A 27,993-nucleotide genomic window follows, 5' to 3' on the forward strand; every position below is an offset into this window, starting at 1 on the left:
TCCATTCCTCATCCATCTAGAGTTTTAGATTTTAGCATGGCCCATCACTTCTGGAAGATGTTCAGTTTTTGCTGGATCTGTTGCAGCTCCAGTGGCTTTCTGAATGTGATAGATCTCTGACCATGTGCAGGGAGTCCCATTGCCACCTACAAGCCTTCAAGGTAGCTGAAGCATGAGTCACTTGGACTATGTTCAGTGAAGATAGTAGAGCAATTGGACTATGAAGATATCTCTAGCTATTTCTAAGAACACCCATGTGGGTAAATAGAATCTTAGACCACGAGCCTCCATTCAATTTTCAGCCAATGGAAATATTGAGAATTCTGAGAATTTAGAACGGGCCTTTCCACAAAATGGCTACTACTATGAAGGGCATGGTCAGTCATAGGTATCAGAAGGTAACATGCTAAGGTTTTTCCTGCCACCACCCAAGATGCTGTCTATTATAGCTACCTTTTCTCTGGATACAGGGTGAAATAACTATGGTCACCCATATTATTATTTTCTCTGAAAACCTAGGGTTTCAGAATCATTCCTAGAAATAAAGACACTTTACAACATCTAGCTGTTATTGTTATTGTTCTGGTTTCAGGCTAATTCAGATAATAATTGGAATAAATGATTGCCAGACGCATTATCTTTGTAAAAACACAGCAGCTTCTCCTTATTTTCCTCTTCACTCTTCATTAACACATCTGCTATGACGCAGTGTCATTCATACTTGTCTCCCTCTTAAGCAGTTAAGCAGATTATCTCAATAGTAACTTCAAAACATTCCACAAGTCATTCTAAAATTTATGGGCTAATCAGTGCTAGCAAGGAGCCATAAAAACAGGTTATAAATCACACAATCCTTTGCTACTTGCCAGAGCGTAACTGGAATGCATCCATCTTGGTATGACAAGATTGAACATAATCAGCTTCTTCTTCCATTCACACCCAGATGTGAGGTAATTAATTAACTAGTTCCTCACTCTCTAAGATCCTAAAATCTCTTCCACCTAACTTGTTCTAATTGTTTATGGTGGTGTAGGGGTTAACCCATCTTTAATCCTGCCCATTTGATTCATCTGAACTCATGTGTATGTCACAATCGTCTTCCTCTCCTTCACTAACATTCCTCTCTGTCTGTAAATCAGGTAAATCTACCAATTCTAAATCACTCCCCTTCAGAATCCAGCATTCCTCAAGCTGAAAGGGAGTATATACAACAGTTATGAAATGAAAACAATGAGAAAAAAAACCAGTAGTACATGCTGGAGAGGAGTTAGTACACGTTGGTATCCATAATTATTAGAATATATGTCCAAGAACAAATGGAACTTGGATGTTATATATGGTGACAGCAGCAGGAAGAGTTATATATAAAAATGGAAGCGTACTTTAATTCCCACACTGGATGAATAGCTGCAAAAGTTGATTGAACTAGAGAAATGGTTAAATTGACTCTTTGATTAAATAAAATATTTTTCTTTTTTTCTCCCCCTTACTCTCCCCTTTTTACTCTTCCCCCTTTCCTCCCTATTTTCCCATTATTTTCTTTTTCCTTTATATTTCTGTATTTTATACTTTGATAAATAATAAAAAATATTTGAACACAAGCTTTAGAACAGAGATGTCAAACTCAAGGCTCATGGGCCAGATGTATATTATAATCAGGAAGAAGATCTTGGGTTGTGGTGGCATACAAGGGTAACTTGTACCCTTGTATGCCTCTCCTTGAAAAAAGGCCTTTTGCCAATATAAAAGCCTGAATGTGTCTGGGATGAGCTAAAGACAAACCCTTTCCTTGATTTACTAAGGAAAAAAAGCAACACCAGGAGTGAGACTAAGTTTTCAAATGGTAGCTGTTGACTTTCATTGTCTTATCTTATGCAATGGCACCTTACAAGCTGCTTCTTTTCCTGAAGCAAAGCATTGATCCTTCTAACTCAATTTTGTCAAATAGAATGGCAACCAGCAATTCTCTGGTGCGGATATTCCAGGATTGACTGGTTCAAAGATCTCAACTTAGGTTGCCTCCCAGGCCAAACATTGCTTTAACCATTGAGCAATGCTCTTCTACTCCTCCCTTCCCATCCCAAACAATCTTCTGCAAAAATGTCTTTGGTTTTGCTTCTCCACTTTCAGGTTACCATAGAATGCTCAATCAGAATTCTTGAAAGCAGGGCTTGTGAAACAAACCATTGTAACTTTGCACGCAAGATATGGAAAGGGCTAAATGCATTCACCAAACTTTTTTTTTGCTAAAATCTGAGACCGTTGAACCACAACTCTGAAAAAGAGTGACTTGGCTTTTTATTACGTTGAGCTGGAAAACACCAAAGCCGGTAATATAAGCTCTACAATTACACCCAATGCTTAAAAAAGACCAAATGGAAAATTATTATATTATTTATTTATATCTCATCTTTATTGTTTTTTTAAAAAAAAAATAAGGTGGCAAACATATCCAACCCACTTTCCTTCTCCTATTCCACCCATCACCACCACAACTGCAAACCCATGAGGTGGGTTGGATTGAGAGTGACCTGCCCTAAACTATCTTGCTGACTTTCATGCCTAAAATGGGACTAACTGCTAGATCAAACTTCCTAAACTTGGAAGAAAGCTTTCCAAATCTTGACCACATCCATGTATATATATAGGCTCATTCACTATAAATCAAGGCCCTTTAGTGTTGACTCCATCTCCAGAAGATTATATTATTGGGATATTTGACATGAGCAGACATGTACTGTAAATGGCTCTTTATTAATTAATTAATTCATTTATTATTTAGATTTGTATGCCGCCCCTCTCCGCAGACTCGGGGCGGCTCACAACAGAATACAACAATTCATGACAAATCTAAATTATAGTTTAAAATATTTTAAAAACCCCATTTACTAAGCAAACATACACACAAACATACCATGCATAAATTGTATACGCCCGGGGGAGGTGTCTCAGTTTCCCCATGCCTGACGACAAAGGTGGGTTTTAAGGAGCTTACGAAAGGCAAGGAGAGTAGGGGCAGTTCTAATCTCTGGGGGGAGTTGGTTCCAGAGAGTCGGGGCCGCCACAGAGAAGGCTCTTCCCCTGGGGCCCGCCAACCGACATTGTTTAGTTGACGGGACCCGGAGAAGGCCCACTCTGTGGGACCTAATCGGTCGCTGGGATTCGTGCGGCAGAAGGCGGTCTCAGAGATATTCTGGTCCAGTGGCATGAAGGGCGTTAAAGGTCATAACCAACACTTTGAATTGTGACCGGAAATTGATCAGCAACCAATGCAGGCTGCATATATTAACATGATATTCCTAGTAGAAATTCTGGATGAATTTTATATTTTTATTAGTAGCCCGGATATAATTTTCACTTTTCTTTAAGCTTTGAGAACAACTTTGCAAATGCTGGCGTACCTTTTGGCAACATTCTGAGCTTTTCTGATACAGTGGTACCTCGGTTAACAACCACAATCCATTCCAGAAGGTTGGTTGTTAACTGAAATGGTCGTTATCCGAAACAATTTTCCCCATAGGAAATAATGGAAATGGATTTAATTGGTTCCCAGCCTTTATTTCTTATGGGGAAAATTGTAAATTGAGGATTTTTTTCTGCCCCCCCATTGTCCCTCACTCCCCCCTCTCCTTACCTCTTTACCTCTTGCCTCTCTGCCTTTGTCCCCTCGCCAGGGGAGCAGTAAAGCATCGCTTCGGCTATGACGAGGCAGGCGCTGAGTTTGCTGGTCCCGGCAGTGGCTTTTCTTTGAGGACACCGGCGGCGGCTGAGCTGGGGGCCTGGGCATGGATGTGATGTTCCTGGCACTGCTGTTCTTCGAAAGGAAGCTGCTGGAGCCACCATGATCGCCACCACCAGCTGGTGATCTGGAATTTGGATGATGTAGCCAAGGAGTCTGCAAAAGCTGATTATTGTTCTTCCATAAAAAATCCATGAGAGAAATAAGAGGCAAGCGTTTTGGACTGACAGCCCTGGTTTCTAAGCACAATTTTATCAGGACCCTTGAAGGACCAGAGGTGACATGATAGCCATGTTCCAATATCTAAGTGGTTGCCATAGGGACTCAATCTATTCTCCAAAGCAAGCAAGCAAGGAAGGAAGCTTCAAAAGGAAGCTGGTGGAGCCGCCGCCGCTGCCACCAGCTGGTGCTGGTGGCGGTGGCAACTTCCTTTCGAGGAACAGCAGTGCTGGGAACATCACATCCAGGCCCCTAGGCCCCTGCCGCCACCGCTGTCCCCGAAAAAAGCTGCTGCCACAGCTGCGGCCGGTGTCCTCAAAGAGAAGCTGCCGCCGGGACCCGCAAACTCAGCGCCTGCCTTGTCATAGCTGAAGCGACGCTTTGCTGCTCCCCTGGCGAGGGGACAAACGCGGAGAGGCAAGAAGTAAAAAGGTAAGGAGAGTAGGGGGGAGTGAGGGACAATGGGAGGGTAAGGGGTAAAGAAGTAAGGAGAGCGGGGTGGGAGTGAGGGACAATGGGTGTAACATTTTGAATAATAACTAAAAAATTCTGTTTGGTATCTGAATTTTTGTTCAGTATCTAAAGCAAATTTTTGCCAAAATTTTTGGTTGTTATCTAAAAAGTATGCTAACCAAGGCATTCGTTAACCGAGGTACCACTGTACTTTTATGGCTAAACATGACAGTGAAAAATGGGGTTTTTTTGTGATCTATTGGAAAAATTTTGTAGCTTCATAAGAGGGATTTGGCTCCTGGCACAGAAGGCAAAAAACTCTGAGTAGCTGATTTTTAGAATACTGTATTGATTTTATCTCACTGTTGCCTCTGAGAATGGAAGCTAAAATTTTCATTCGCTTTAATGTGCATTTAAAATCCAACTACTGTATTTTGCTAAGGATAGTCACTGCTGAGCTCCCGTTTACATCTAAATTAAATCTTCTATTCACTGATAGGATCTTTTGCTCAAACTTAATTTAAGCCTCTATCTACAATTTTCCTTAATCCTACTAACTGAGGGGAACCATGTCTACATTTAATATTTAATGTTTAAATGGACTCTTGGAGGGACTCTGATTTTTTTCTGCACACAGTGAACCTAGTATCAAAACCCTGTCCTTGTGATTTTGCATTGCAACAATCTTTCAACCACTCAGAATTTCTGAGAAATACTAGGCAAAGCATCCCTCTGTATTTCTGACAAATACTTCATGGGCCTAGTTCAGTGATGGTTAACCGTTTTGGCACTGAGTGCAGCATGTGCACACTGGAGCGTTGGAACCTCTGTGAGCTGCCCTGGGTTTTTGGAGAAGGGCGGCATACAAATCTAATAAATTGAATTAAATTGAATTGAACCTGGAACAGAGCAGAACATATGTGCTGGATCAGCTTTCCGGTGCACCTGTGTGTGATAAAATCTGGAAGAGCAGCTGGCAATGATGCGTTTGCTCACAGAGAGGACTCTACATGCCACCACATTCACCATCACGGGCCTAGTTTATAGCAAAAGCTAAGCCTATACTGTATTAGCCTTCGGAACCATGTTGTTCAGAGGTGTACAAATTAGAATAGATGAAATAGAATATACGGTAATATTTATTGGCCAAGTGCGATTGGACGCACAAGGAATTTGTCTTGGTGCATATGCTCTCAGTGTACATAAAAGAAAATATAGATTTGTCAAGACTCATGTGTTACAACACTTAATGATTATCATAGGGGTCAAATAAGCAATGAAGAAACAATATTAATAAAAATCTTTGGATACAAGCAACAAGTTACAGTCATACAGTCATAAGTGGGATGAAATGGGTGCAGTGCTTTGTAGCGACGTTTTGAGGGTAGGAGTTGAAACAGTTTATGTCCAGGATGGACAGTAAATATTTTCACAGACTCATGCAGTGTTGAAGGCAGATTGGCAGCAATTGTTTTTTCTGCAGTTCTGATTATCCTCTGAGGTTTGTGTCGGTCTTGTTGGGTTGCAGCACCAAATCAGACAGTTATAGAGGTGCAGATGACAGACTCAATGATTCCTCTGTAGAACTGTATCAGCAGCTCCTTGGGCAGTTTGAGCTTCCTCAGTTGGCGCAGAAAGAACATTCTTTGTTGTGCTTTTTTGATGAAGTTTTTGATGTTAGGTGACCATTTTAGGCCTTGAGATATGATGGAACCTAGAAATTTGAAGGTCTCTACTGTTGTGTTATCTAGTATTGTATTAATAATCTAAGATAATTTAGTTTACTAGAGAGTAATAGTTGCTTAGTTATAATGTAGCTGGAGTACAATGCTTTCGGTGTAATGAGAAACAAAGCTACTCATGTAAAGAAAGCAAATATTGGAACAATGCAATTTTAAAAAAAATAAGACCTTTTTCACTGGCATGCTAAGAAAAGCAAGCAAGCAAGCTTATTTTTTTAAAAGGGGAAATATATTACAATTTGTGATTCTAAAAACAAAAGTGCTGTGGAAATAATCTGCCAATCATTGCTTCCTTCCTCTTCATTTCAGACATTATTGCCAGGTTTTACATCCACCATTGTGATGATTGGTTGAAACTTATGGTACCACAGTCTTCAGCTCTGGCTATGACCCACCCACTTTCCTATTTGCAGTTTAAAAAATTACCAGGAAATGTCAGTCTTCTCATTCTCTCACTCTCCTTCCCTTCAGTAAGTTTTACCAGGGAAGGTTTGATGTTTTCCTCTCTGATGAGATCTGGGAGCTCAGCTGGAAACTGCAGTATTAACAATAGGATTAAAGCCCTTTCTTGGCACCACACCAATTAAGGGATTAATATTGCCCAATATGCACAACAGCAGGTCAGCATGCCCTGAACTGGCCCTTCTGGGTTTTGGTATGTGTCTGGAGAAATTTGCTTTTATGATACAGTGGGATCTTGGCAATTTAGAGAGAGTGTGAGCTGCGTACAAATGTAACAATGAAACTCTCAAGCATTTCAAGAAATTTAATCTGGCCCATGTATTCATGAACTCAACACCAGGGGTGGGTTCTAAAAATTCTTACCACCTGTTATATGGGTGTGGCTTATTTTGTGGGTGTGGCTTGATGGTCATTTGATGGTGGCATAGCTTCCTGGTTATGTGACTGGGCGGTCATGGCTTCCTGGTCATGTGACTGGATGGGTGTAGCTGGGTGATCATGTGACTGGATGGGTTACTTTGTTTCTCTTTCTTTCTTGGTCTCTCTTTTTATCTTTCTTAGTACCCTATATGAGCCCTACTGATTTACATAAGTAGATTTTATTCATATGTATCTTAATGTGATCTGCTGCCTCTGACATAAGGAGTATGCCAGCAAAGGATTTAGAATTGAATGATTACCATATTTTTCAGTGTATAAGACACACCGGCGTATAAGACGCACTTAGATTTTAGAGGAGGAAAACAAGGAAAAAAGTATTCTGAACCAAATGGCATAGTATTATATTATATTATATATTTAAAACCATGCACACTTTTTAAAACATAGAAACATAGTATTATATTATATTATATATTTAAAACCATGTACACTTTTTAAAACCATGTATACTTTTTACAAACTTCAAATTTGACAGCTTCAAGACTTGTGGACTTCAACTCCCAGAATTCCTCCTCCAGTCATGCTAGCTCAGAAATGGAAGTTGAAGTACAAAAGTTTAAATTTGCCAGGTTTAAAGGCCCTTGCACTCCTAACCCCTAACCCAGGGATCTTCAAACTTGACAGCTTTAAGACTAGTGGACTTCAACTCCCAGAATTCCTCCAACAGTCATGCTAGCTCAAAACTCAGAGTTGAAGTGTACAAGCCTTAAACTTGTCAGGTTTGAAGATCCTTGCACTCCTAACTCAGGGGTCTTCAAACTTGGAAGTTGGTCTTCAAACCTGTCAGGTGGTTTGCTTCAGACAGTGGAGGTGATGGCGGCTCCTCAGATGCAGGCCTCAGCCAGCGGTGGCCAGCGGCAGTGGTGGTGGCTTTCCTGTGGTGCAGAAGTGGCAGCAGCAGCAGCTTTCTCATGTTTTGGTGGCCACGGTGGAAGCCAGCCACCACCACTGGCTGCCGCCGAACCGCATAAGAAGCCGCTTCCGTGGGATTACAGGAAAGCCACCACCAACGCTGGACCATGTGAGAAGAAGCCACAATGCGGCCACCACCACTGGACTACAGGGAAGCTGCTGCTGCTGCTGCTGACCACTGAGAGAAGCCACCCTCACTGGCTGCCACCAGACCATGGTGGTAGCAGCTTTCCCATAGTCCAGTGGCGGTGGCTTCTCATGTGCTTCAGGGTCAGCAGATAGCAGGGTCAGCAGCAGCCTTCCTATAGTCCAGTGGCAGCTTCTTGTGCAGTTTGACAGTGGTGGCCAGTAGCAGCCAGCAGCCTCAGCAACGACTCCTCATAGGCTTTGAGCAGAAATGGCAGCAGCAGCAGCTCTTTTTCCACAACTTTCTCATGATTTGGTGGCTGCAGTGGCAGTCAGCCACAGCTGCAGGACTACAGGAAAGCCACCTCTGCCACCAGACCATGTGAAAAGCTGCAACTCTGCTTCCAACATCGGACTACAGGAAAGCTGCTGTGAAAAGGAATGGCAGTGGCAGCTCTTTCTCAGGTAGAATCATCTCTCTAATTCACCCATTGTTGCCATTGCTGCCATCACCCAACTCCCCCCATGCAACATTCGGTGTATAAGACACACCCAGTTTTTGATGCACTTTTTTGAGGTTAAAAAGGTGTGTCTTATACTCTGAAAAATACGGTAATATCATGGAGATAATAAAATGATGCAGGAAGCACATTAAATCATTTGTTTGTTTGTTTTTGTTAGCTTAGTGCTATTGTCAGTATCCCCATTTCAAGATTAGTTTTGAAATCTTAAAAATCAATGTTCAACTTAGTTGTGGCTTGTTTAAGCTTGGAATACTATCCATTATGATCATATAATCAATCTGACAGATGGAATTTTGATATTTCCAATCCAGTCCAATGCAAATTCCATCAAAGCTTGGATTAATTATGATGAATTACCCAATGAATTTCAATTGTTTAGTGATACCATGTTGTACATTTTTTTTTTTTGAAATGGCAGTTATCCTCTAATAAATATACAGATTTTTTTTTCTGGAAAGGATTGTATATAGCTTTGATTCAGGGGTAGGTTCTGACTTACCTCTCTGTTGGTTCACTTCCTCCAGCACCACATGGGCTGGAATTCAACTCCTAGAAATTCCATTTGAAGTCCATGCAGGCAATGTCCCCTCTATTTTTTTTCCGGTGTGGGCGGAAAAGTATAGTGTCTGAGCGGCAGTACCTTTGGGACTGGGCAGCATAGAAGTATAAATAAATAAATAAATAAGAAAAAAAATCCCTTCTTTTTTATTAAAAGAAATTAATAATAAAACAAAACCAAAATCTATTACTATTATTATTATCTTCTCCTCTTTTTCCATCCCTGTCTCCTCCCCCCTTGTGTGTGTGTGTGTGTGTGTATGTGTGTGTGTGTGAACTCTTGAACCATTTCCAATAACAGGTGAGCTATAGGAAATGGTTCAAGAGTTCACACACACACACACACACACACACACACACACACACACACAAACAGCTGGGGGTTTTTTTCTCTGTTATTATTTGGGTGCTTTTTACCATATGCTTTAAATTAAGAGTCATTTCTCTCTCTTTCTCTCTCCCGCTCTTGCGCTCTCTCTCTTTTTCTCACTTTCTCTCTCCCTCTCTTTCTATCTCTCCCCCCCTTTTTCTCTCTCTCTCTTTCTCACTTACTTTCTCTCTCCCTCTCTCTGTCAGTGAGGGGGCTGCGAGAGCGCTTTCTCTGAGTGCTTTGGGAATGCCTGCCCTGCCTCTACTGCAGCCCCCTTGCTGAAAGCTCTGGACGAAAGCGCTCCCAGCAAAGGGGCTGTGAGAGGGGTGGGGCGGGCATTCCTGAAGCACGTGGAGAAAACCCTCTCTCGCAGCTCCCTGGCTGGGAGCGCAGAAGTGGAGAAGCAGAAGCCACAGCCCCCACCATGGGAGAAGTCGTGCCCCAAGGCAGGAGGCGGCGGAGGAGCAGAGGGGGCGGATCGGGTGGGCGGGGGGCAGCGCCAAAAGGCCAAGGGCGCGAGGGGGCCGGAGGCACCGTGGGGAGGCAGGGGCGGGGATGGGGAGGCGCCGGCAGTAGAAGGGAAGGGAGCCGCGGCCACCCCTGCCTCCCTACAGTGCCTTTGGCCCCCTTGCGCCCTTGGCCATTTGGCGCTGGCCCCCGCCCACCCGATCCGCCCCCTCTGGCAGGGGGATGGGGAGCGTGCGCCTGTGAAAAAGGGTGTGTGTGTGTGTGGTATTTTGGGGTGCGTGCAGGTGCACGTGCGCAGCTTATGGGGAACGCTGCATGCAGGTAGTTCTCAATTTATGACTCCAATTGAGCCCAAAACTTGTGTTGTTAAGTGAGACATATTAAGTGAGTTTTGTCCTATTTTATGATGTTTCTTGCCAGAGTTGTTAAGTGAATCACCATAGGTGATAAGTTAATAACTTGGTTGTTAAGTGAATCTGGCTTCCCCTAATGAAAGTCACAAAAGGGGATCACATGACCTTGGACAAGCAGCCGTCATACATATGAGCTAGTGGCTCTCCCTTTTTGCTCACAGTTTTGGCTAAAACCCACTCCTGCACTGCAGACTTTTATTTTAATCCCAACAGTCGTATCCCTTTCAAAGTGACTGACTTTGGCTGATCTCTTCTCAGATTAATCAGAAACGCAGATTGGATCTCCACAATTCACTTTGAAGGTAAACTTCTAGTAGGAATTTCCCTCGTCTCATTTATGCACACACAAGGCAACACTCCCCATCTCACCCAAAGAAAAAAAATTCTCTAGTCACCTAGCAGAGTACAATCTTCCCCGCTACCCAGTTCAAGCTTCAATTAGGTGTCCAGATCCGGCTGAAATCAGGATCAGCAGGCGTCTGGCCAGGCACATGCTACCAGTTCAAATTTGCTGGGAGAGATCTTTGACGTCATCTCTGATCCATGCTGGTTTCTCCACCGTGTTGAAGGCCTGCCAAACCACAAAGAGATTCAGCTTTATGGGGAGCCAAAATGTGGCCACCTTGAAGGAAAATAATGCCTCCAAGTCCCATGCACACTGGGCATCAGATATAGAAACATAGAAACATAGAAGACTGACGGCAGAAAAAGACCTCATGGTCCATCTAGTCTGCCCTTATACTATTTCCTGTATTTTATCTTACAATGGATATATGTTTATCCCAGGGATGTTTAAATTCAGTTACTGTGGATTTACCAACCACGTCTGCTGGAAGTTTGTTCCAAGGATCTACTACTCTTTCAGTGAAATAATATTTTCTCACGCTGCTTTTGATCTTTCCCCCAACTAACTTCAGATTGTGTCCCCTTGTTCTTGTGCTCACTTTCCTATTAAAAACACTTCCCTCCTGAACCTTATTTAATTCCTACTAGATATAAGGTTTGACAATATGTTTCAGTAAGGGGTGGGTTGCTGCCCAGATGGAGGGCAATGCAGTGGGATAGCAAAAATGTAGCTCCACCCCAGAGCACCCAATTTGCACTGAAAGATGTTGAAAGAAAATGCAGGGTGTCCTACATAAGCCACGCCCACAGCGTGGTAGTAAAAATTTTGGTAGCCCTTCACTGCATTTAAGACACAATAGAGCAAAAAAGGAAACCTAAATGGAGGCTTGAATAATAACAATCAGTATTTAATTTTGATCAAGGTTAAAGGCCAGGTGGTCAGTTGTTTCTAATACATACCCTGTTTCCACCCAAGTTAAGACATCCCCTGATAATAAGCCCAATTGAGCTTCTGAATGCATGGCAATAAGGCCAAGCGCTTATTTCAGGGTTAAAAAAAAATATAAGGCAAGGTCTTATTTTTGGAGAAACATGGTACAAAGATGTACACTTTTGAAGAACATCTGAATCCTTTTTATACACTTAGAAATGTAGATAAATCCCTTATTCCCATGTCTTAATAAGGTTTGTGTATTCCTGCAATAGAATAACAGCCTCCTCAATTAGTGCTATCAGTGTTATCTCTTCCTTTGTTCTCATGACTGACCAATTGGCCCCCTGGTGTTACAGGGAAGGGAACGCAAAGGTGTAAGTATTAGCAGCTCCAATCTGAGATATGTTCTAGGCAGGAGAGGAAGAGATTAGAAGATTGATATGTGCTCAGATAAAATGGCATGAATTTTTTTGACAATTTTTTTGATATTTTACAGACCCTAATAACAGCATTTGTTTGATATAGGAAGTTATTTGACCTATAAGGGTCTAATGTGACATATTTGTGTTACAAGTTCAAAAGGCATGATATATATACATGTTATAGGAAACAAATGTTTACAGCATGCAAGAATACAAATTATTCCAGTATATTATATTCTGGTATTATTTATTATCCTTATTATCATTTCCCTACGTACGTACATACGTATGTACATATGTATGTGTGTGTGTATGTATGTATGTATGTAATGTATATTTGTATGTATATCTACATTCAAATATACATATGTCTATCTACATAAAATAATGAAATCATGTTATTGATTCATGAAGCTTGTGATAAAAGTGACTCCTTTGATCAGTTGTTACTCAGCTGTTTCATCAGTCTAAAGTTCTTTATACAAAAGAACTTTATACAAAATACAGTACTGTACTGTATAATAATCCAGGAAAACAGGTTTCTGTAGCAGCATCTAGTGGCCAAAAGCAAACAGTGTAACTTAGGGATATAATAGTCTTGGCTTCCATTCAGATTCCTTTCAGGACTTGCCAAAACAAATACAAAGGATTTCAAATCAAAAGGAGAAGCCATTGGAACCAATGTGCTGGCTGGAGACTTGTGCTTAAGACTAGATGCTTAGAATGATTAAACCAAAGCAGAATCTAAATTAAATGAGGCAGAGCAGGGAAAGAGAACCAGACTTTTTTTGTGGTGGGTTGTGGTTTTTTCCTCTTTCTTTCTTTCTTTCTTTCTTTCTTTCTTTCTTTCTTTCTTTCTTTCTTTCTTTCTTTCTTTCTTGGTAATTTTAAAACTTGGACTTCGGTAAAGGTTACAGGAGAAACTATTTGGGCAACCATGTGAATTATGTTGGCATAATGCCAGTTTATTATAGGAAAAGAATAACATGCTTCTAAAATGAAACTGATAAAATGGAAATCTTTAACCTCCACAATCAAGTTTATTCAACATTTCGCTGACTCAATGAGAGATAACAAAAGTTGCTCCAGCTTTAAGAGTTGGCAGGCTTGGGGCCGTTGAGCTTTACATCTTGCTCCAGTTATGGATGTGATTGTGTGATGATTGTTGAATGAATGCTTTTTATACTATTGGGGTTTTAACTATTAGTTTTAGTCTTAGGTTGGGTTTTACTTATTTTATTGTATTGTATTTATTTATTGTACAGTATTGGGTTTTAGTTACAGTTTTCATTATTAGATTTGTCCTGTATTGTTTTATTGTTGTTGTGAGTCGCCCCGAGTTTTCAGAGAGGGGCGGCATACAAGTCTAATAAATTATTATTATTAATTATTATTTTATTCCTTTGTTGTAAGCTGCCCTGAGTCTGCGGAGAAGGGCGGCATTGAAATCTGACCAAACAAACAAACAAACAAACAAAGAAACAAACAAACAAAGAAACAAACAAACAAAGAAACAAACAAACGGATGGGTGGATGGATTACTTCAATTTCATTTCCCCCCAGGTGCATGGTTAGATTCCTTTAATAAAAAACAGACATCTTCTGAAACAAAAACAAAAAACGTGTTTTACTGATCATTCCGTCTGCACACACAGCCCTATTATTTTTGTCTTGTCCTGTTTTGGTTTTGCAGGATCCTTTCACAGCATTCCATTTGGACAAGAATCTAGTGAGAACATACTTGAAGCCTTTATTCATTGGGGAGCTTGCAGCAGATCAGCCCAGTTTTGAACCCAACAAAAATGTAAGCTTTTCTGAGAACTGCCTTGAGAAAGAGATCTTTGCTAATGCTATGAGGAATCTGCAGTAAAAAAAATTGGGAACAAAGTCAAAGATTGGTGGCCAGACCCAAACAGGAAATACAGAAACTGTAAGGAGGAGTGATATAAGAGGCGGTTTTCAGGCGAGAGAAGACTGTGTAGTACCAGAACAAAACAAAAATGATCAATTGGAATGCCAAAATGGGGGCAAAGATCTAGGAAATGTTTGGAGCGAGAAATATTAATTGCAGAAGAGACGGAGTAACGACACGGACACAAGAGCTGGATTTAAACTGGGTCATTTTTATTAACATAAATTAGCATAATTTATTCAACTAAATTAGCATAAATTAACATACCTAACTATAACCCCACAATGGACCTGCAGGGTCAAACAATTGCTTCCGGGGCGAAAAATGACGTCAGATAAACTTCCTGGGCAACTTATGGGCGTAGCTCCATGCTAGTTCAGGTGAGGGACCCCTCCCTCACCTGAGACCCTGCCATGCACTTGCATGAGGGGGGTCCCGCCGGCTAACCCCTAACAGGGGACTTAAAGGTACGGGACCCAAAGGCAGGTTCCCCACAACTGCTCAGGTCGCTTCCACCTTGGAGAGGACCTGTCAATCATCCCCAAAGATGCCCAACGGAGAACACGCAGTTGCTAAACCACCACCCAGTTTTCCGCCCCTAACCTGCCAACCCAAATGACCAAAGGTAAGCCAATTAGCCTAACAGGTGCAAGCACCCCCTAACCGCACATCCATCTCCCCAGTGTGGAATGGGCGAAAAAACGGCCCGGCTAAGAGGCAAAGCCGCAAAAAATTCCCATTCGACCCCCTAGGGCGACCCACAATAGCACACTGCAAAATAGGGAGGGCAGGTGGGTGTCTGCTCTGCTGCTGAGTCCGGGCGACAGGCTTAGCCCCGGGCCTGCGCGCCCTTAAATAGGGCCGGCAAGCCCCGCCCGGACACATCAGCAGTCAGGCCACGATTGGCCTGACTCTCGGCCGAAGTCTCGCCTCGCGAGACTTCAGCCGAGATCCAAGATGGCGGCCGCCAGGAGTCCGATGTCTCCCCGACCCTCCTGCAAACGCCGCCAGCGGGGTGAGTCCGCTGGCGCTATTGCAGAAGAGACGGAGTAACGACACGGACACAAGAGCTGGATTTAAACTGGGTCATTTTTATTAACATAAATTAGCATAATTTATTCAACTAAATTAGCATAAATTAACATACCTAACTATGACCCCACAATGGACCTGCAGGGTCAAACAATTGCTTCCGGGGCGAAAAATGACGTCAGATAAACTTCCTGGGCAACTTATGGGCGTAGCTCCATGCTAGTCCAGGTGAGGGACCCCTCCCTCACCTGAGACCCTGCCATGCACTTGCATGAGGGGGGTCCCGCCGGCTAACCTCTAACAGGGGACTTAAAGGTGTGGGACCCAAAGACAGGTTCCCCACAACTGCTCAGGTCGCTTCCACCACAAGCTTGGAGAGGACCTGTCAATCATCCCCAAAGATGCTCAACGGAGAACACGCAGTTGCTAAACCACCACCCAGTTTTCCGCCCCTAACCTGCCATGGAGCGGGGGTCAGATTTCTATCTTGGCCCCCCGACTCCCCCCTCTAACTGCGCCAGGTCACGCAGAGACCCCTGCAGGTCCTGTAAGAAAAATGGTCTTCCTCTGTTCTGACAGAGGAAGACCAGCAGCCAGGTAAAGCCACAGCTGATCTATGGTGATGAGGGGATGGGCCACTACCACCCCACCCAACTCTCTGACTACCGTACCCAGGGCCTTAATGACTCCACGTCTAACCCGGTGAAGGGCCCTAAGGAAAATGGCGTCCCACCAAGTGATCCTCGGGAGGATCCAGACCACACCACTTGCGTGGTGGGCCCCACAGTGCGAAGCCACCGCAGGTCTTCGTGAGCCTGACGGATCCAAAGTAGACCCCCAGGCCCACACAGGTCCTTGCCACCGAGGTGCAAGACCCACCACCTGGGCGCAGCAAAGGGATGCCGCCCTCCGAGGACCATCTGGGCGCAGCAATGGGATGCCGCCCTCCCAGCACCACCTGGGCGCAGCAATGGAATGCTGCCCTCCCAGGACCATCTGGGCGCAGCAATGGGATGCCGCCCTCCCAGTACCATCTGGGCGCAGCAAGGGATGCCGCCCTCCCAGCACTATCTGGGCGCAGCAATGGGATGCCGCCCTCCCAGCACCAACTGGGCGCAGCAATGGGATGCCGCCCTCCCAGCACTATCTGGGCCCAGCAATGGGATGCCGCCCTCCCAGCACCAACTGGGCGCAGCAATGGGATGCCGCCCTCCCAGCACCAACTGGGCGCGGCAATGGGATGCCGCCCTCCCAGCACCAACTGGGCACAGCAATGGGATGCCGCCCTCCCAGCCCTATCTGGGCGCAGCAATGGGATGCCGCCCTCCCAGAACCACCTGGGCGCAGCAATGGGATGCTGCCCACCCAGCCATAGCGGCAGAAACACCTTTCCCGCCGCACACCCCTTCTCCCCCAGCCAGACGACAACGACCCATCTGCCGACGACAGTTGGGTCCTCCTCCGGCGGTACTTGTTGCTGAGTGGCCATCCCAAACACTCCATGACCCCAGAGCAACACCGTCGGTCTCGTCCTGACGGGGTTGCATAGAAGAGGGCTAAAAGGTAAACCTGGCCTAACACTCACCCCAGACCCTCAGCCGGCCGTTTGTACCCTAAAACAGGCCGCTGACTGCCAGCGGACGACTTCCCCGAATCCTCCGTATCCAGAAACCGTAATTCCGCGCTAATGGCAGCGCCGATACGGAACGAGCGTTCCATAGCCGGCGGGATCGATTCCGGCCTGTCCAAAAAACCTGGAAACTAGAACCTAGCTAGACTAAAGGGATGAAATGAAAGGCACGGAGTGACTCGTCAGCCTGCGATACGGCCCTGGCCTTGCTAACCCATAGGGCCCCACCAAACCTGACACAAGCCACTGCCCTAAAAGGACGGGCCTCGTACAGAGAGGCCCACAGACCGTCCAAAGCCTGACTAATCAGCGACAGCTGCTGCACCGTCAGGGCCCGACAAGCATCGGAGGAGACTCCTCTCCCCGCCCGCCCACATCTTCCGAATGCGGAAGTCACCAGAAAAAATCAGTAAACCACCCCCGCCTTGGACCGAAAGGCGAGGCCGGCTAACCTAGACCTAATAGTCCTAACTGAAAGGCCACGCTGCCTAAGCTGGACGCAAAATATGGCCAGGTATACAACTGGGGCAGGCCAACTATAGGGGTCACCCTTATCCCGCCTGAAATCCCCAAACTCTTTACCTGCCAGCTGCTAAGCCCCCAGAGTGCCAGGCACCCCAGAGAGGGCCATAGCCCAGCAGGCCTCTACTCTCCACTGCCCAGGAGCCCACCCAGGCTCCAAGGGGGTCGGGAAAAGCCTCAGGCAACGCACGTGCCCACGGGGCCAGGGTCCAAAACCTGGACAACTGACCACGGGACAGGCGACAGCGATCCCGTTATACCAACCCGGGGACATGTCTAGCCAAAAAACAAAGAGTTCAGAAACAAGGCCCTGTGCACAAAATGGCGGACAAGCCGCATGACCCTGTCGCTCTTAGAGGACAGGGCACTCACAACATGGACCACTGCCAAGTTGTCGCACCAAAAGTACACAGTCCTGTCCCTGAACTGCTCCCCCCAAGGCTCTAAGGCCACTACCAAGGGAAAAAGCTCTAAAAAGGTCAAGACCTTAACCAGGGGGGAGGCCCTCCGTTCCGGAGGCCAGACAGACCAGCACACTGGTCACCTAACACAACCCCAAAGCCATAAATCCCCGCAGCATCCGAACACAACTGCAACTCAGCTTCCAAAAGAAGCTCGTGCCTCCAAAAGGACAACCCATTAAAACGCTCTAAAAATTCCCGCCATACGCAGAGGTCAGCCCTGACCCCGGCGCATAAGCGGGTACGATGATGGGGCAAACGTAGCCCCTACATCGCACTATACAACCTCAGGGAAAAAACCCGTCCAGGCACCACGACCCGACAGGCAAAATTCAAAATCCCCGCTAATTCCTGCAGCTGCCTAAGAGTGACCTTCCTGCAGCCCAACTCAAGATCAAGCGTAGCCCGGATCTTGACTAACTTATCTAGGGGCAATCTAGAAGATTGCTCCTCTGAGTCCAATTCAACACCAAGGAAGGTAATCTTGGTGGCTGGGCCCTCGGTCTTCTCAGGGGCTAGAGGCACCCCCAACTGAGCACAAAGGGCTTTAAAGTCCTGCATCAGAGCAAAACATCGCTCTGAACATGCAGGCCCCGCCATCAAGACATCCTCACGTTAGTGAAAGACCGAACCCAGACCACTGTTCCTCCTGAGCGCCCACTCCAAGAAGGTGCTAAATCTCTCTCTCAAAAAAAAGAGCATGAGACAGAGCAACCCATAGGTAAAGCCCCGTCTACATAGCAACCACCCTCAAAGAGGAAGCCCAAGAGCCTGAAGTCGTCTGGGTGAATGGGGAGGAGCCGGAATGCAGACTTAATGTCGCATTTACCCATAAGGGCTCCGACCCCACACTTCCTAACTATGGCCCTGGCCACATCAAAGGACTGAACAAAGTTCGTCAGGAATGAAATCATTCATTCATCACTGACTCCCCTTTTGGAAAAGACAAGTGGTGAATCCACCAACATTCACCACTCGCCTGTTCGGGCCTCCTTCTTTATTTTCTCCCTAACAATGTCTTCATGTCCCACAACCGGACTAAGGTTGTCAAACACGAAGGCCTTCCTAACCCCCCTGTAAGGGATCCTAAAACTCCTCAGGAAACCTAGCAGAAGAGCATCCGCTCTCTCGCGAGGGTGGTAGTTTTTTAACCAACCGTTAAGAACAACAAGATTAATTGAACTGGGGCCCATTATCCCCAGCAGGCGGAGGCTGCTTCGCCTGACCCCCACCCTTCTGGTCCTTCCCCGTCCTAGGCATAGGACAAACGAAAGCGGCATGGGAGCCCCAAACTGGGGACAGCCCAAACCGTAAAGGCTCCTACACTAAACCCCCCAGGCCCGACGGGTAAGCCATCACTGGGGCCAGGGCCATAGCAGCCGAAGCTGGCAGGGTCCAACATCCCACCCTAGATACCCCGGGCCTCAATGGAAAAGCCGTCGCAGGAGCCCGAGGGAGGGCAGCCGTAGCCGGTGGGGACCACACCTGATTACAGGTGCCCGCCGGAGACCCCAAACCATTGCACTCACCCCCGAAACCCGGCAGGACAAAGGCCTGCCCGGGCCAAGGAAGGAGTGCAACGGAGGTCGAATGCGTTACGACTTCAACTGCCCCGAAAGGTGTACAAGGCACCCAGGGTATACCCAGTCCCACGGGGCCTGGCAAGGCCGCCACCTGCCTGGGCTGGATAACCACTAGGGGCCATACCCGCAGCGGGACTTGAACCTGCAACCTTTGCCTTGCAATGCAGAGAACCAACCCCAGGCTACAGTATCCAATCCCGCTTTGGTTTTTTTAAAAAAATAACTAATTATTTATTTATTTATGTATGTATGTATGATTTAATTTTATTTCAGGTGTGTGTCTTTTTCTATTTTTGAACCAGGGGCCAAGGCCAAAAAGGCCCCGGCCCCAAAAGAAAACCGCTGCCTAGGAAGGCAGGGGAGTAGTAGTAGGGCTGCCACCTATCGAAAGGGAGCCCAAACTGAACCCCGAGCCAATGGATAACTGCCACTGGCAGCCAACCTCCGAGGCCGCCCAAAATGGCGGCCTCAAGCAGACGTTACTGGCTTTGCCAAGGGGGGAAGCGCGCGACCGATTACCCCCACACACACACGCAAAGCGCCCTCCGCGGCACCTAGCGATTCCCCCGACCCGAGGGGATAAGTTAATAGGAGGCGGGGGGGGGGGCCTCACGCCGGACACCAGCCGAAGTACGGTTGCTGCCTGATAGCCTCGTGAACAGGGGCAGACCGCAGGCCTCGGAGCTGAAGAGGGCTTTCACCAGGAGCTCACAACGAGCCGCTGCCCCCCAAGCCTCCGACGAGGCTTCTGAATTGACGGCCGTCACACGCGGCCGCCGTACAAGGCTCCAGGAGCAGATAGCCGAGTGTCTGCTCTGCTGCTGAGTCCGGGCGACAGGCTTAGCCCCGGGCCTGCGCGCCCTTAAATAGGGCCGGCAAGCCCCGCCCGGACACGTCAGCAGTCAGGCCACGATTGGCCTGACTCTCGGCCGAAGTCTCGCCTCGCGAGACTTCAGCCGAGATCCAAGATGGCGGCCGCCAAGAGTCCGATGTCTCCCCGACCCTCCTGCAAACGCCGCCAGCGGGGTGAGTCCGCTGGCGCTAATATCTAAGATGTAAAATGTCTCATATGTTCATGAGCTGACTTTCAGAGCAAAGAAATTTAACTTGGAATGACATCTCAATAGGAATGGGCTTTCTAAAAAGTGTACATAGCCACACTCATTACACTGCATTACAGTCTTTTGTCATGGAACTAGAATAAGGATGGCCTCTCACTAAGCTAATAGCACCAGGACAAAAGCCAAATTAGTCTTTAATTTTATTAGCATAAAAGTTGATTAAATTACTTGCTAAACATATATTGAATATTTCTGCTTTGTATGGCTTTTATTGTTATATTTTGGTCATAGACTTCAGACTATTGTGGTCTTTAGAAGTGCCCAAGGTGTTAGGTGGAATGAAAAGTTGCCTTCAGAGCAAAGGAAGTATCATACTGTGATTTTTTTATAGAAAGAACTTGTGGAGGACTTCCGTGAGCTCCGTGCCACTGTTGAAAAGATGGGACTACTGAATTCCAACCATCTCTTCTTCCTTCTGTCCCTTCTTCACGTCTTGATGCTGGATGTATCAGCCTGGCTCAATATGTGGTATTTTGGAACATCCTTGGTGCCATTCCTCATCAGTGCTTTGCTACTTGGGACTGTCCAGGTAATTTGTTGTCAGATGAAGCAGAGCAAGGCTTGAAGCTTAAAAAAAATTAAAGAGCTGTGGTAACTTTAGACCTCTGTTAGGAGAGGTATCTATTTGCATTATCCTTAATGTCTAATTCAGCTTTTCTCTCGAGATAAACAAATATGGTAATCATAGCTCTTTTTGTTTGGTCATCCTTGGTTTCTCATCTTGGACAATTGTGCCCATTATCATATGCTCATCTATGCAAAGAAAGTTCCCACCAAGTATGTTAGTAATTTTTTTTTCTTTTGGAGTCTACTTTTTTATGAAACTGTTGGTTTAATTCAGAGCTGTCAAACTCCCGGCCTGCGGGACAGATACATCATGTGCTGTCCATACCCACACCCAGTTTAGGGGGGGAAAAGACCTGATACATCACATGATGCAGCCTGTGAGTTTGATACCCCTGGTTTAACTCCTCAGATCTAAGTCCATCCGCCTTTTAAATTTGTTTATTATATTACTCAGATCTCTGCTCCCTCTCTCCTCCTTAACCTTCTCTTTGTATCTGCTGCACGAATCCCAGCGACCAGTTAGGTCCCACAGAGTGGGCCTTCTCTGGGTCCCGTCAACTAAACAATGTCGGTTGGCGGGGCCCAGGGGAAGAGCCTTCTCTGTGGTGGCCCCGGTCCTCTGGAACCAACTCTCCCCAGAGATTAGAATAGCCCCCACCCTCCTTGCCTTTTGTAAGCTCCTCAAAACACACCTCTGCCGTCAGGCATGGGGAGACTAAGATAATCTTTCCCCCTAGGCTTCTACAATTTATGCATGGTATGTTTGCATGTATGATTGGTTTTATAACAAGGGTTTTTAGCTGTTTTAGTATTGGATTTTTACATTCTGTTTTTATCACTGTTGTTAGCTGCCCGAGTCCACGGAGAGGGGCAGCATACAAATCCAATAAACAAACAAACAAACAAACAAATCAATCAATCAATCAATCAATAATCTTCTGGGAGCAAAGACTTCTCAGGTTACATGGTAAAGTATTGTGTGCAGTCATGGCATTGTGGTCATGCTAGATATGGCAATGTTTTCCAGGCCCAAGCCGGTTGGCTTCAGCACGATTTTGGACATCTTTCTGTCTTTGGCACATCTAAATGGAACCACTGGGTTCACAAATTTGTGATTGGACATTTGAAGGTGCGTATTATAAAAATGAGCGTTGCTCTTAGCCATGCCATGGCATTGGGGCTCAAGAATGATTGGGGGCCCTGCACTCACATTTGGCTCTGCCTAGTCAGGAAATAAGGTGCATATCTGAAGAAGCCTCTTGCATTTGCCTTGTTTTGCAGGGAGCACCAGCCAGCTGGTGGAATCATTGGCACTTCCAGCATCATGCAAAGCCTAACTGCTTTCGCAAGGATCCTGATCTCAACATGCATCCTCTGTTATTTGCCCTGGGAAAGATACTCTCTGTAGAGGTGAGACTTGTGGGAATTGGGGAATATTGTGCGAAGAGGGAAATTTTGCATGCATCCTGAAGCATCAACCCTTAAATGGAGCATCCCCACTACTTTAAATCTCCAAAAATTGTTGTCATTGTGTACTTTTGAATGGAAAAATTATTATTTACAACATTGGGATAGTGGCATGAATTAGAAAGGAAAATCAAGTATTAAAAAACTCAGTTTTGTCCTGTGCCTCTTTACAATCAGTTAATAGTTAAAATGCCATTAAGACTTATTTTGTCATTTGGACTGGTTCAGACATTTTCATACAATTTCAAATTAAAAAAGCACAGTTATGTAGATTTATGTGAATACTGGCACTTTTGTATATATTTGACATAAAAACACAGTGGATAAGATTAAATATAATAATTGATATTGATGAAATCTACAGCTTTAAAGCAATTAAAAAACTAAGTTTGTATTGACTTTAAATGTTTTTAAATGGCTAGGTTTTAAATTTCATGGAAGTAAGGATAGCTGACTTAAAATAAATGAAAATATTGAGAAATATGAGCGGTAAACGGGATGATTTTTTTTTTTTAACTTTTAAAGTTCAGTTTAAAAATAGAACACCAGAGGTAAAGGTACTTTCTAGTTTGCTTCATAAAGAGTCAGATGTATGACTGTTTGTACTTTGAGCTTAAGTTGTGAGCTTGTCAGTGCCATGAGCTTTCGGTGCAAAGAGCAATTTTGAAATGAAAGTTGTAGAGCTGGAGATCTTTAGACAACCAGACAGGTACATACACAGGACTTTTGGGAATGTGATGGCTCACTTCTCTCCCAGAAGGAAAGCTTCTTTCCTTTCTGGGAGAAAGAAAAAATGGATTGTGGAAGGAGGATATATTTCAGAGAAATGTTCCCAAAAGGGGACCTAATTCTTGGACATATGCATCTATATCTTCTCATTTTGAGAATAATCCTCTGGGGGAGTAAGGCCTGCCTCCCTGACCTTGTAGAATTTTTTGGGGAGAATGTCAGTGTGCTATTAACCTGGATTTGCAAAAAGTGTTTAGGAAAATGTATCTTCAGAGACTTTTGAGGCAAACCTAGTAGCTAGAGTTTAGAGGACCTTTTCTGTGGTGGATTGTTTATTGGTTAAAAATCAGAAAGTTGGTGAGGTGGCCAAGGCTGCACACTATTGTAAATACTTCAGGATAGTAAAAAATCAAGGTGCTGGGGGCACCTTATTTTAGAAAGAAGGCAATTGAAAAGGAACATGCCTGAATCTGTAATACGGGGAGAATGTAGACAGAGAAATTTTCTCCTCTTCTGAAAGGATAAGACCAGCTTTCATTCTGTAAAATTGTTTGAAAGGAAGCTTAAAATGGACAAAAGGAAACACTTCCTTGAACAATGCATAATTAACTTGTGGAGTTTCTACCACAAGGCTGCATAGTAGCAGCTAACAGGTCCACCTGGTGCACCAGTTGTGGCCCTATTTGAACAGGGAGTCTCTACTCACAATCACTCATGCCCTTATCAACTCGAGATTTGACTACTGCAATGCTCTCTACATGGGGCTATCTTTGAAGAGTGTTCAGAGCTGCAAATTGTCCAAAATGCAGCTGCCAGAGCGGTCATGGGCCTTCCTAGGCATGCCCATGTTTCTCCAACATTCCGCAGACTGCATTGGCTGCTAATTGGTTTCCAGACACAATTCAAAGTGTTGGTAATGACTCATAAAGCCCTACATGGCATCGGGCCAGATTACTTGCGAGACAGCCTTCTGACATATGAGTCCCAGCGACTGGTTATGTCCCATAGAGTCGGCCTTCTTCAGGTCCCATAGACAATGTCGTTTGGCGGGGCCTAGGGGAAGAGCCTTCTCTCTGAGGTCCCTGGCCCTCTGGAATCAGGTCCCGCCAAAGATTCGCACTGCTCCCAACCTCCTCCCCTTCCATAAGAATCCTAAGACTCATTTATGTCATCAGGCCTGGGGTGATTAGACCTTAGCCTTCTGGCTGACAAATATTATGTATGGTAGTTGTTTGAATGGGTATGATTGATTTTTAATGTAGTTAAGGATTTTAGAGTAGTTACTTAGTTTTAATTAATTGGATTTAATTTACTGTATTTTATTGTTTCTTTTTTATGTATTTATTTTCTTTTTTAATTTATTATTAGAGTTGGAAGGGACCTTGCAGGTCATCTAGTCCAACCCCCTGCTGGTGCAGGAGACCCTACATCACACTAGTCCAATAACAGTCCAGTCTTTTCTTTCTTTTATATGTTGTAAGCTGCCCCGAGTCCTCGGAGAGGGGCGGTTTATAAATCCAGTGAATGAATGAATGAATGAATGAATGATAAATGAATGAATGAATGAATGAATGCTTACATTCATGGAGGACTGGTCTATTAGCACTGAAGTGCGAATGCTATCACTCAGTTGCGGTGGTGGGGGCATACCAGTTAGGTTTCCAAGTGCTGCTTGGAGGCACTTCAGAAAAAACTGCTTGGCCAGAAACATATTGCTGGAGTAAGATGAACCATTTAAGGGCTATTCTTAAGTTCTCACTGTATGAGTTTATCCCCAAGTAAGTATGAATAGATTTGTTACTACACTTTCTAATGTGTTGTCTGGAATGAATTATTCAAAATTTCCTTGACGACAACTGCAGCAGCAGCAGCAACAAAAACCTATTAAAGGATTCCCGTTCTTTTAGTGGCTAGATTATGAATGAAAGGAATCATGCAAAGTCGCACACAGTACCTCTTTTTAGGCTCATACTGCTTGGATTACTTAGGTATGTGAGAGTAATTTGAACTCTTTCTTTGTCTGGGGGATTCCTTTCATCCATTAATTTTTTTTGGTAGCCAGATTTCATTGGTTGTTAGTTGTCACCTTATTTGGCAGGATAAGCTTTACTAGAAATAAAACAAAGTTGAAGATTGTGATGTGTTTCCCTTTTTTTTCAAATGGTGAAAAGCACCAGGACAGTTTATAATTTAGTTTCTTTTGGGTGGAAAACATTTGGAGACTAATGACATCTTTGCAACGTTCTTTATGGAAATATAAAGGCAAAGTGCAGGAGAAGCGAAAGATGCACTTAAACATGACAGAAAACAATTTCCCCCCTTAGTTTCCTGTTTCACCAATCATATGGGAATAATAATAATAATAATAATAATAATAATAATAATAAAAATTATTGTCATTGTCAAAACAATGAATTGTCATTGGCAATGAAAGTCGTGTGACACCCAGAGACCAGTCCCACCATACATAAAATCAGAATAGGTAAATTTAAAAATAGAATAAAAAATAGAATAAAATGTCCCACCCACTACAAATTCCCCACCCTGAACCACTCAACCATCTACATGACAAACCGAGTAATATTGTCCAACAGTTCACTGATGGTGACCCTTTAACTGTTTCCATCTAGAACTACATGCCATTTTTACTTCCTTCCAAGTTGACAATTGCTCTCCCCTCTTTTTTTCTTTCATGTATATTCTTCTGTCTTCTACATATCATCTACTGGGAGCCACACAGGGGTGGTTCTAACTTACCTCATTGCCAGTTTGCTTCCTCCTGCGCTGCGCACATGCATGCATGCGCAATGCAAAAAAATATAACACCCCCCTCCCCTCAAAAAGCTGAAAACTAGACGGTGATGCATGCACAGTGCCAGGAACTCAGCTTCTGCACATGTGCAGAAGGAAAATAACTCAGAAAAAATTCCAATAAATAAATAAATAAATATTCCCACTAAAAAGATGGTGGCACCCACAGACTGGTACTGACCAATCTGGTTCCATGACATTATACTGACATCATCAGCGGTTTGTTACTGGTTCAGGCAAACCAGTCCACACTGGGAGGAACCCACTTTTGGAGGTACATACATATTTACTGATCATGAGCTCCCAAGGAAATAGGGAAGTTGCCAGTGCAATTCTTTGGAATTATGTATAGTGTCTTCCTGGGGGACAGCTTGCTAATCTGGTTGCTCCTTCCTTTCCCTGGGAGTGTGGCTTTGTCATACAGGCTGAGTGTAGATACACAGGATCCAGCTTCTCTTGCAGACCAAGAAATTACAGCTTCTGTATTCTCTACCTATCTCTACCGAGTGGTGAAATCTACTTACCTTCCATACTTTTTCAGAAGTGCCCGTTTTGCACACACGTGATACCATCATGTGCATTTTTTTTACCCTCTGCACATGTGTAGAAGGATTTGCACTTGCCCAGAGTTAAAAACAAGAAAATGACAACATCCAGGCAGGAGGGCGGAGCCTTGTGTTCCTGCCACTACCTGTTCTCTGAACCAATGGTGGCCACCACTACGCCCAAACCGAGTATGCCCAAACCGAGCCAAACCAGTAGCATCTGCCTCTACCTCTTCAGTCAGGAGTTTTAGCAATTCCTAAAACATATTGCATGTAGATTTTTAAAACTGATGGCTTCATTGAAGAAACTGGGTTTGAATCTTTTTTGTACTGTGACAACGTACTGTATATGTGCAACCTTTTATAGGTCAGGGCTACGGAAACACTGGCACTGCTACCCTGTTTCCCCGATAGTAAGACACCCCCGATTGTAAGACGTATCGGGGGTTTCAGGGGGGTCGGCTAATATAAGCCGTACCCCGAAAGTAAGACATATGTCTTACTTTCGGGGAAACATGGGGGTATTGCCGCCTCCCTCTCATCTAGCTGCGCGCCGCCTTCTGCCCACGTCCGCACCGTCCCCCTCTCCATACGTTGCCGCGTCTGCCACCTCCCTCTGATCTTAATGAGCGCCGCCTCCTGCCCACTTCCGCGCCGCCCCCCTCCATACGTCACCGCGTCTGCCGCCTCCGTCTGATCCAAATGAGCGCCGCCTCCTGCCCACTTCCGCGCCGCCCCACTCCATACATCACCGCGTCTGCCGCCTCCGTCTGATCCAAATGAGCGCCGCCTCCTGCCCACACCTGCGCCGTCCCCCTCTCCATACGTCACCGCGTCTGCCACCTCCCTCTGATCTTAATGAGCGCCGCCTCCTGCCCACTTCCGCGCCCCCCCCTCCATACGTCACCGCGTCTAAATGTTAATTTTATGGTTAAAACAAAAAATTCGACAATTTTTTCCCAATATAAGACATACCCCAAAAGTAAGACATAGTGGGGCTTTTGGGGATAAAAAGAAAGTAAGACACTGTCTTACTTTCGGGGAAACACGGTATGATATCCTTAACCTTGGCTCAAATAACTTTGACATGGATGGTAGAGAGTCATTGATGAACTTATGTTTTCCAGGACAAGTTTGTGCATTTATTTGGTATGATTTGTTGAATGTTTACTTGTTATGAATCTTTCTCCCCATTCATAGCTTGGCGTAAAAAAGAAGAAGTTCATGCCATACAATCACCAGCACAAATACTTCTTTCTCAGTGAGTATCATGTTCTTTCTGTTCATATTCTTATTAAGGGTACATAGAATACTAAAAAACCCAGAGATTTTTGTGTGTGGTGTTGTTTTTCTGCTATTGGTTGGAAGGAAGAGTGAAACCCTATTTATCTGAGAAATATGGGGATAACCTTTTCCTCCAAAACATGTCATCTATATTTCTGTCAAGTATCATTGCAGCCTGTGGACAATATTACTATTAGCTGT

The 27,993-nt window shown here is 44.8% G+C and overlaps 2 protein-coding genes across 2 annotated transcripts in view; both read left to right on the forward strand.

Moving 5' to 3' along the window:
- Positions 1-27,993, forward strand: part of LOC139175661 (veficolin-1-like) — a 940,898-nt gene that overhangs the window by 404,211 nt on the left and 508,694 nt on the right. The gene's annotated exons all lie outside the window — the stretch shown is intronic.
- LOC139175464 (acyl-CoA (8-3)-desaturase-like) overlaps positions 1-27,993 on the forward strand; it is a 48,023-nt gene that overhangs the window by 1,448 nt on the left and 18,582 nt on the right. The window contains exons 2-6 of the mRNA XM_070766592.1: positions 13,822-13,932; positions 20,721-20,918; positions 21,984-22,085; positions 22,238-22,366; positions 27,709-27,769. Of these exons, the coding sequence (XP_070622693.1) occupies positions 13,822-13,932; positions 20,721-20,918; positions 21,984-22,085; positions 22,238-22,366; positions 27,709-27,769 (601 nt within the window). The remainder of the gene's footprint in view (positions 1-13,821; positions 13,933-20,720; positions 20,919-21,983; positions 22,086-22,237; positions 22,367-27,708; positions 27,770-27,993) is intronic.

The sequence above is a fragment of the Erythrolamprus reginae genome, chromosome 1 (assembly GCF_031021105.1).
Source record: "Erythrolamprus reginae isolate rEryReg1 chromosome 1, rEryReg1.hap1, whole genome shotgun sequence".
Taxonomy (NCBI): Eukaryota; Metazoa; Chordata; class Lepidosauria; order Squamata; family Dipsadidae; genus Erythrolamprus; species Erythrolamprus reginae.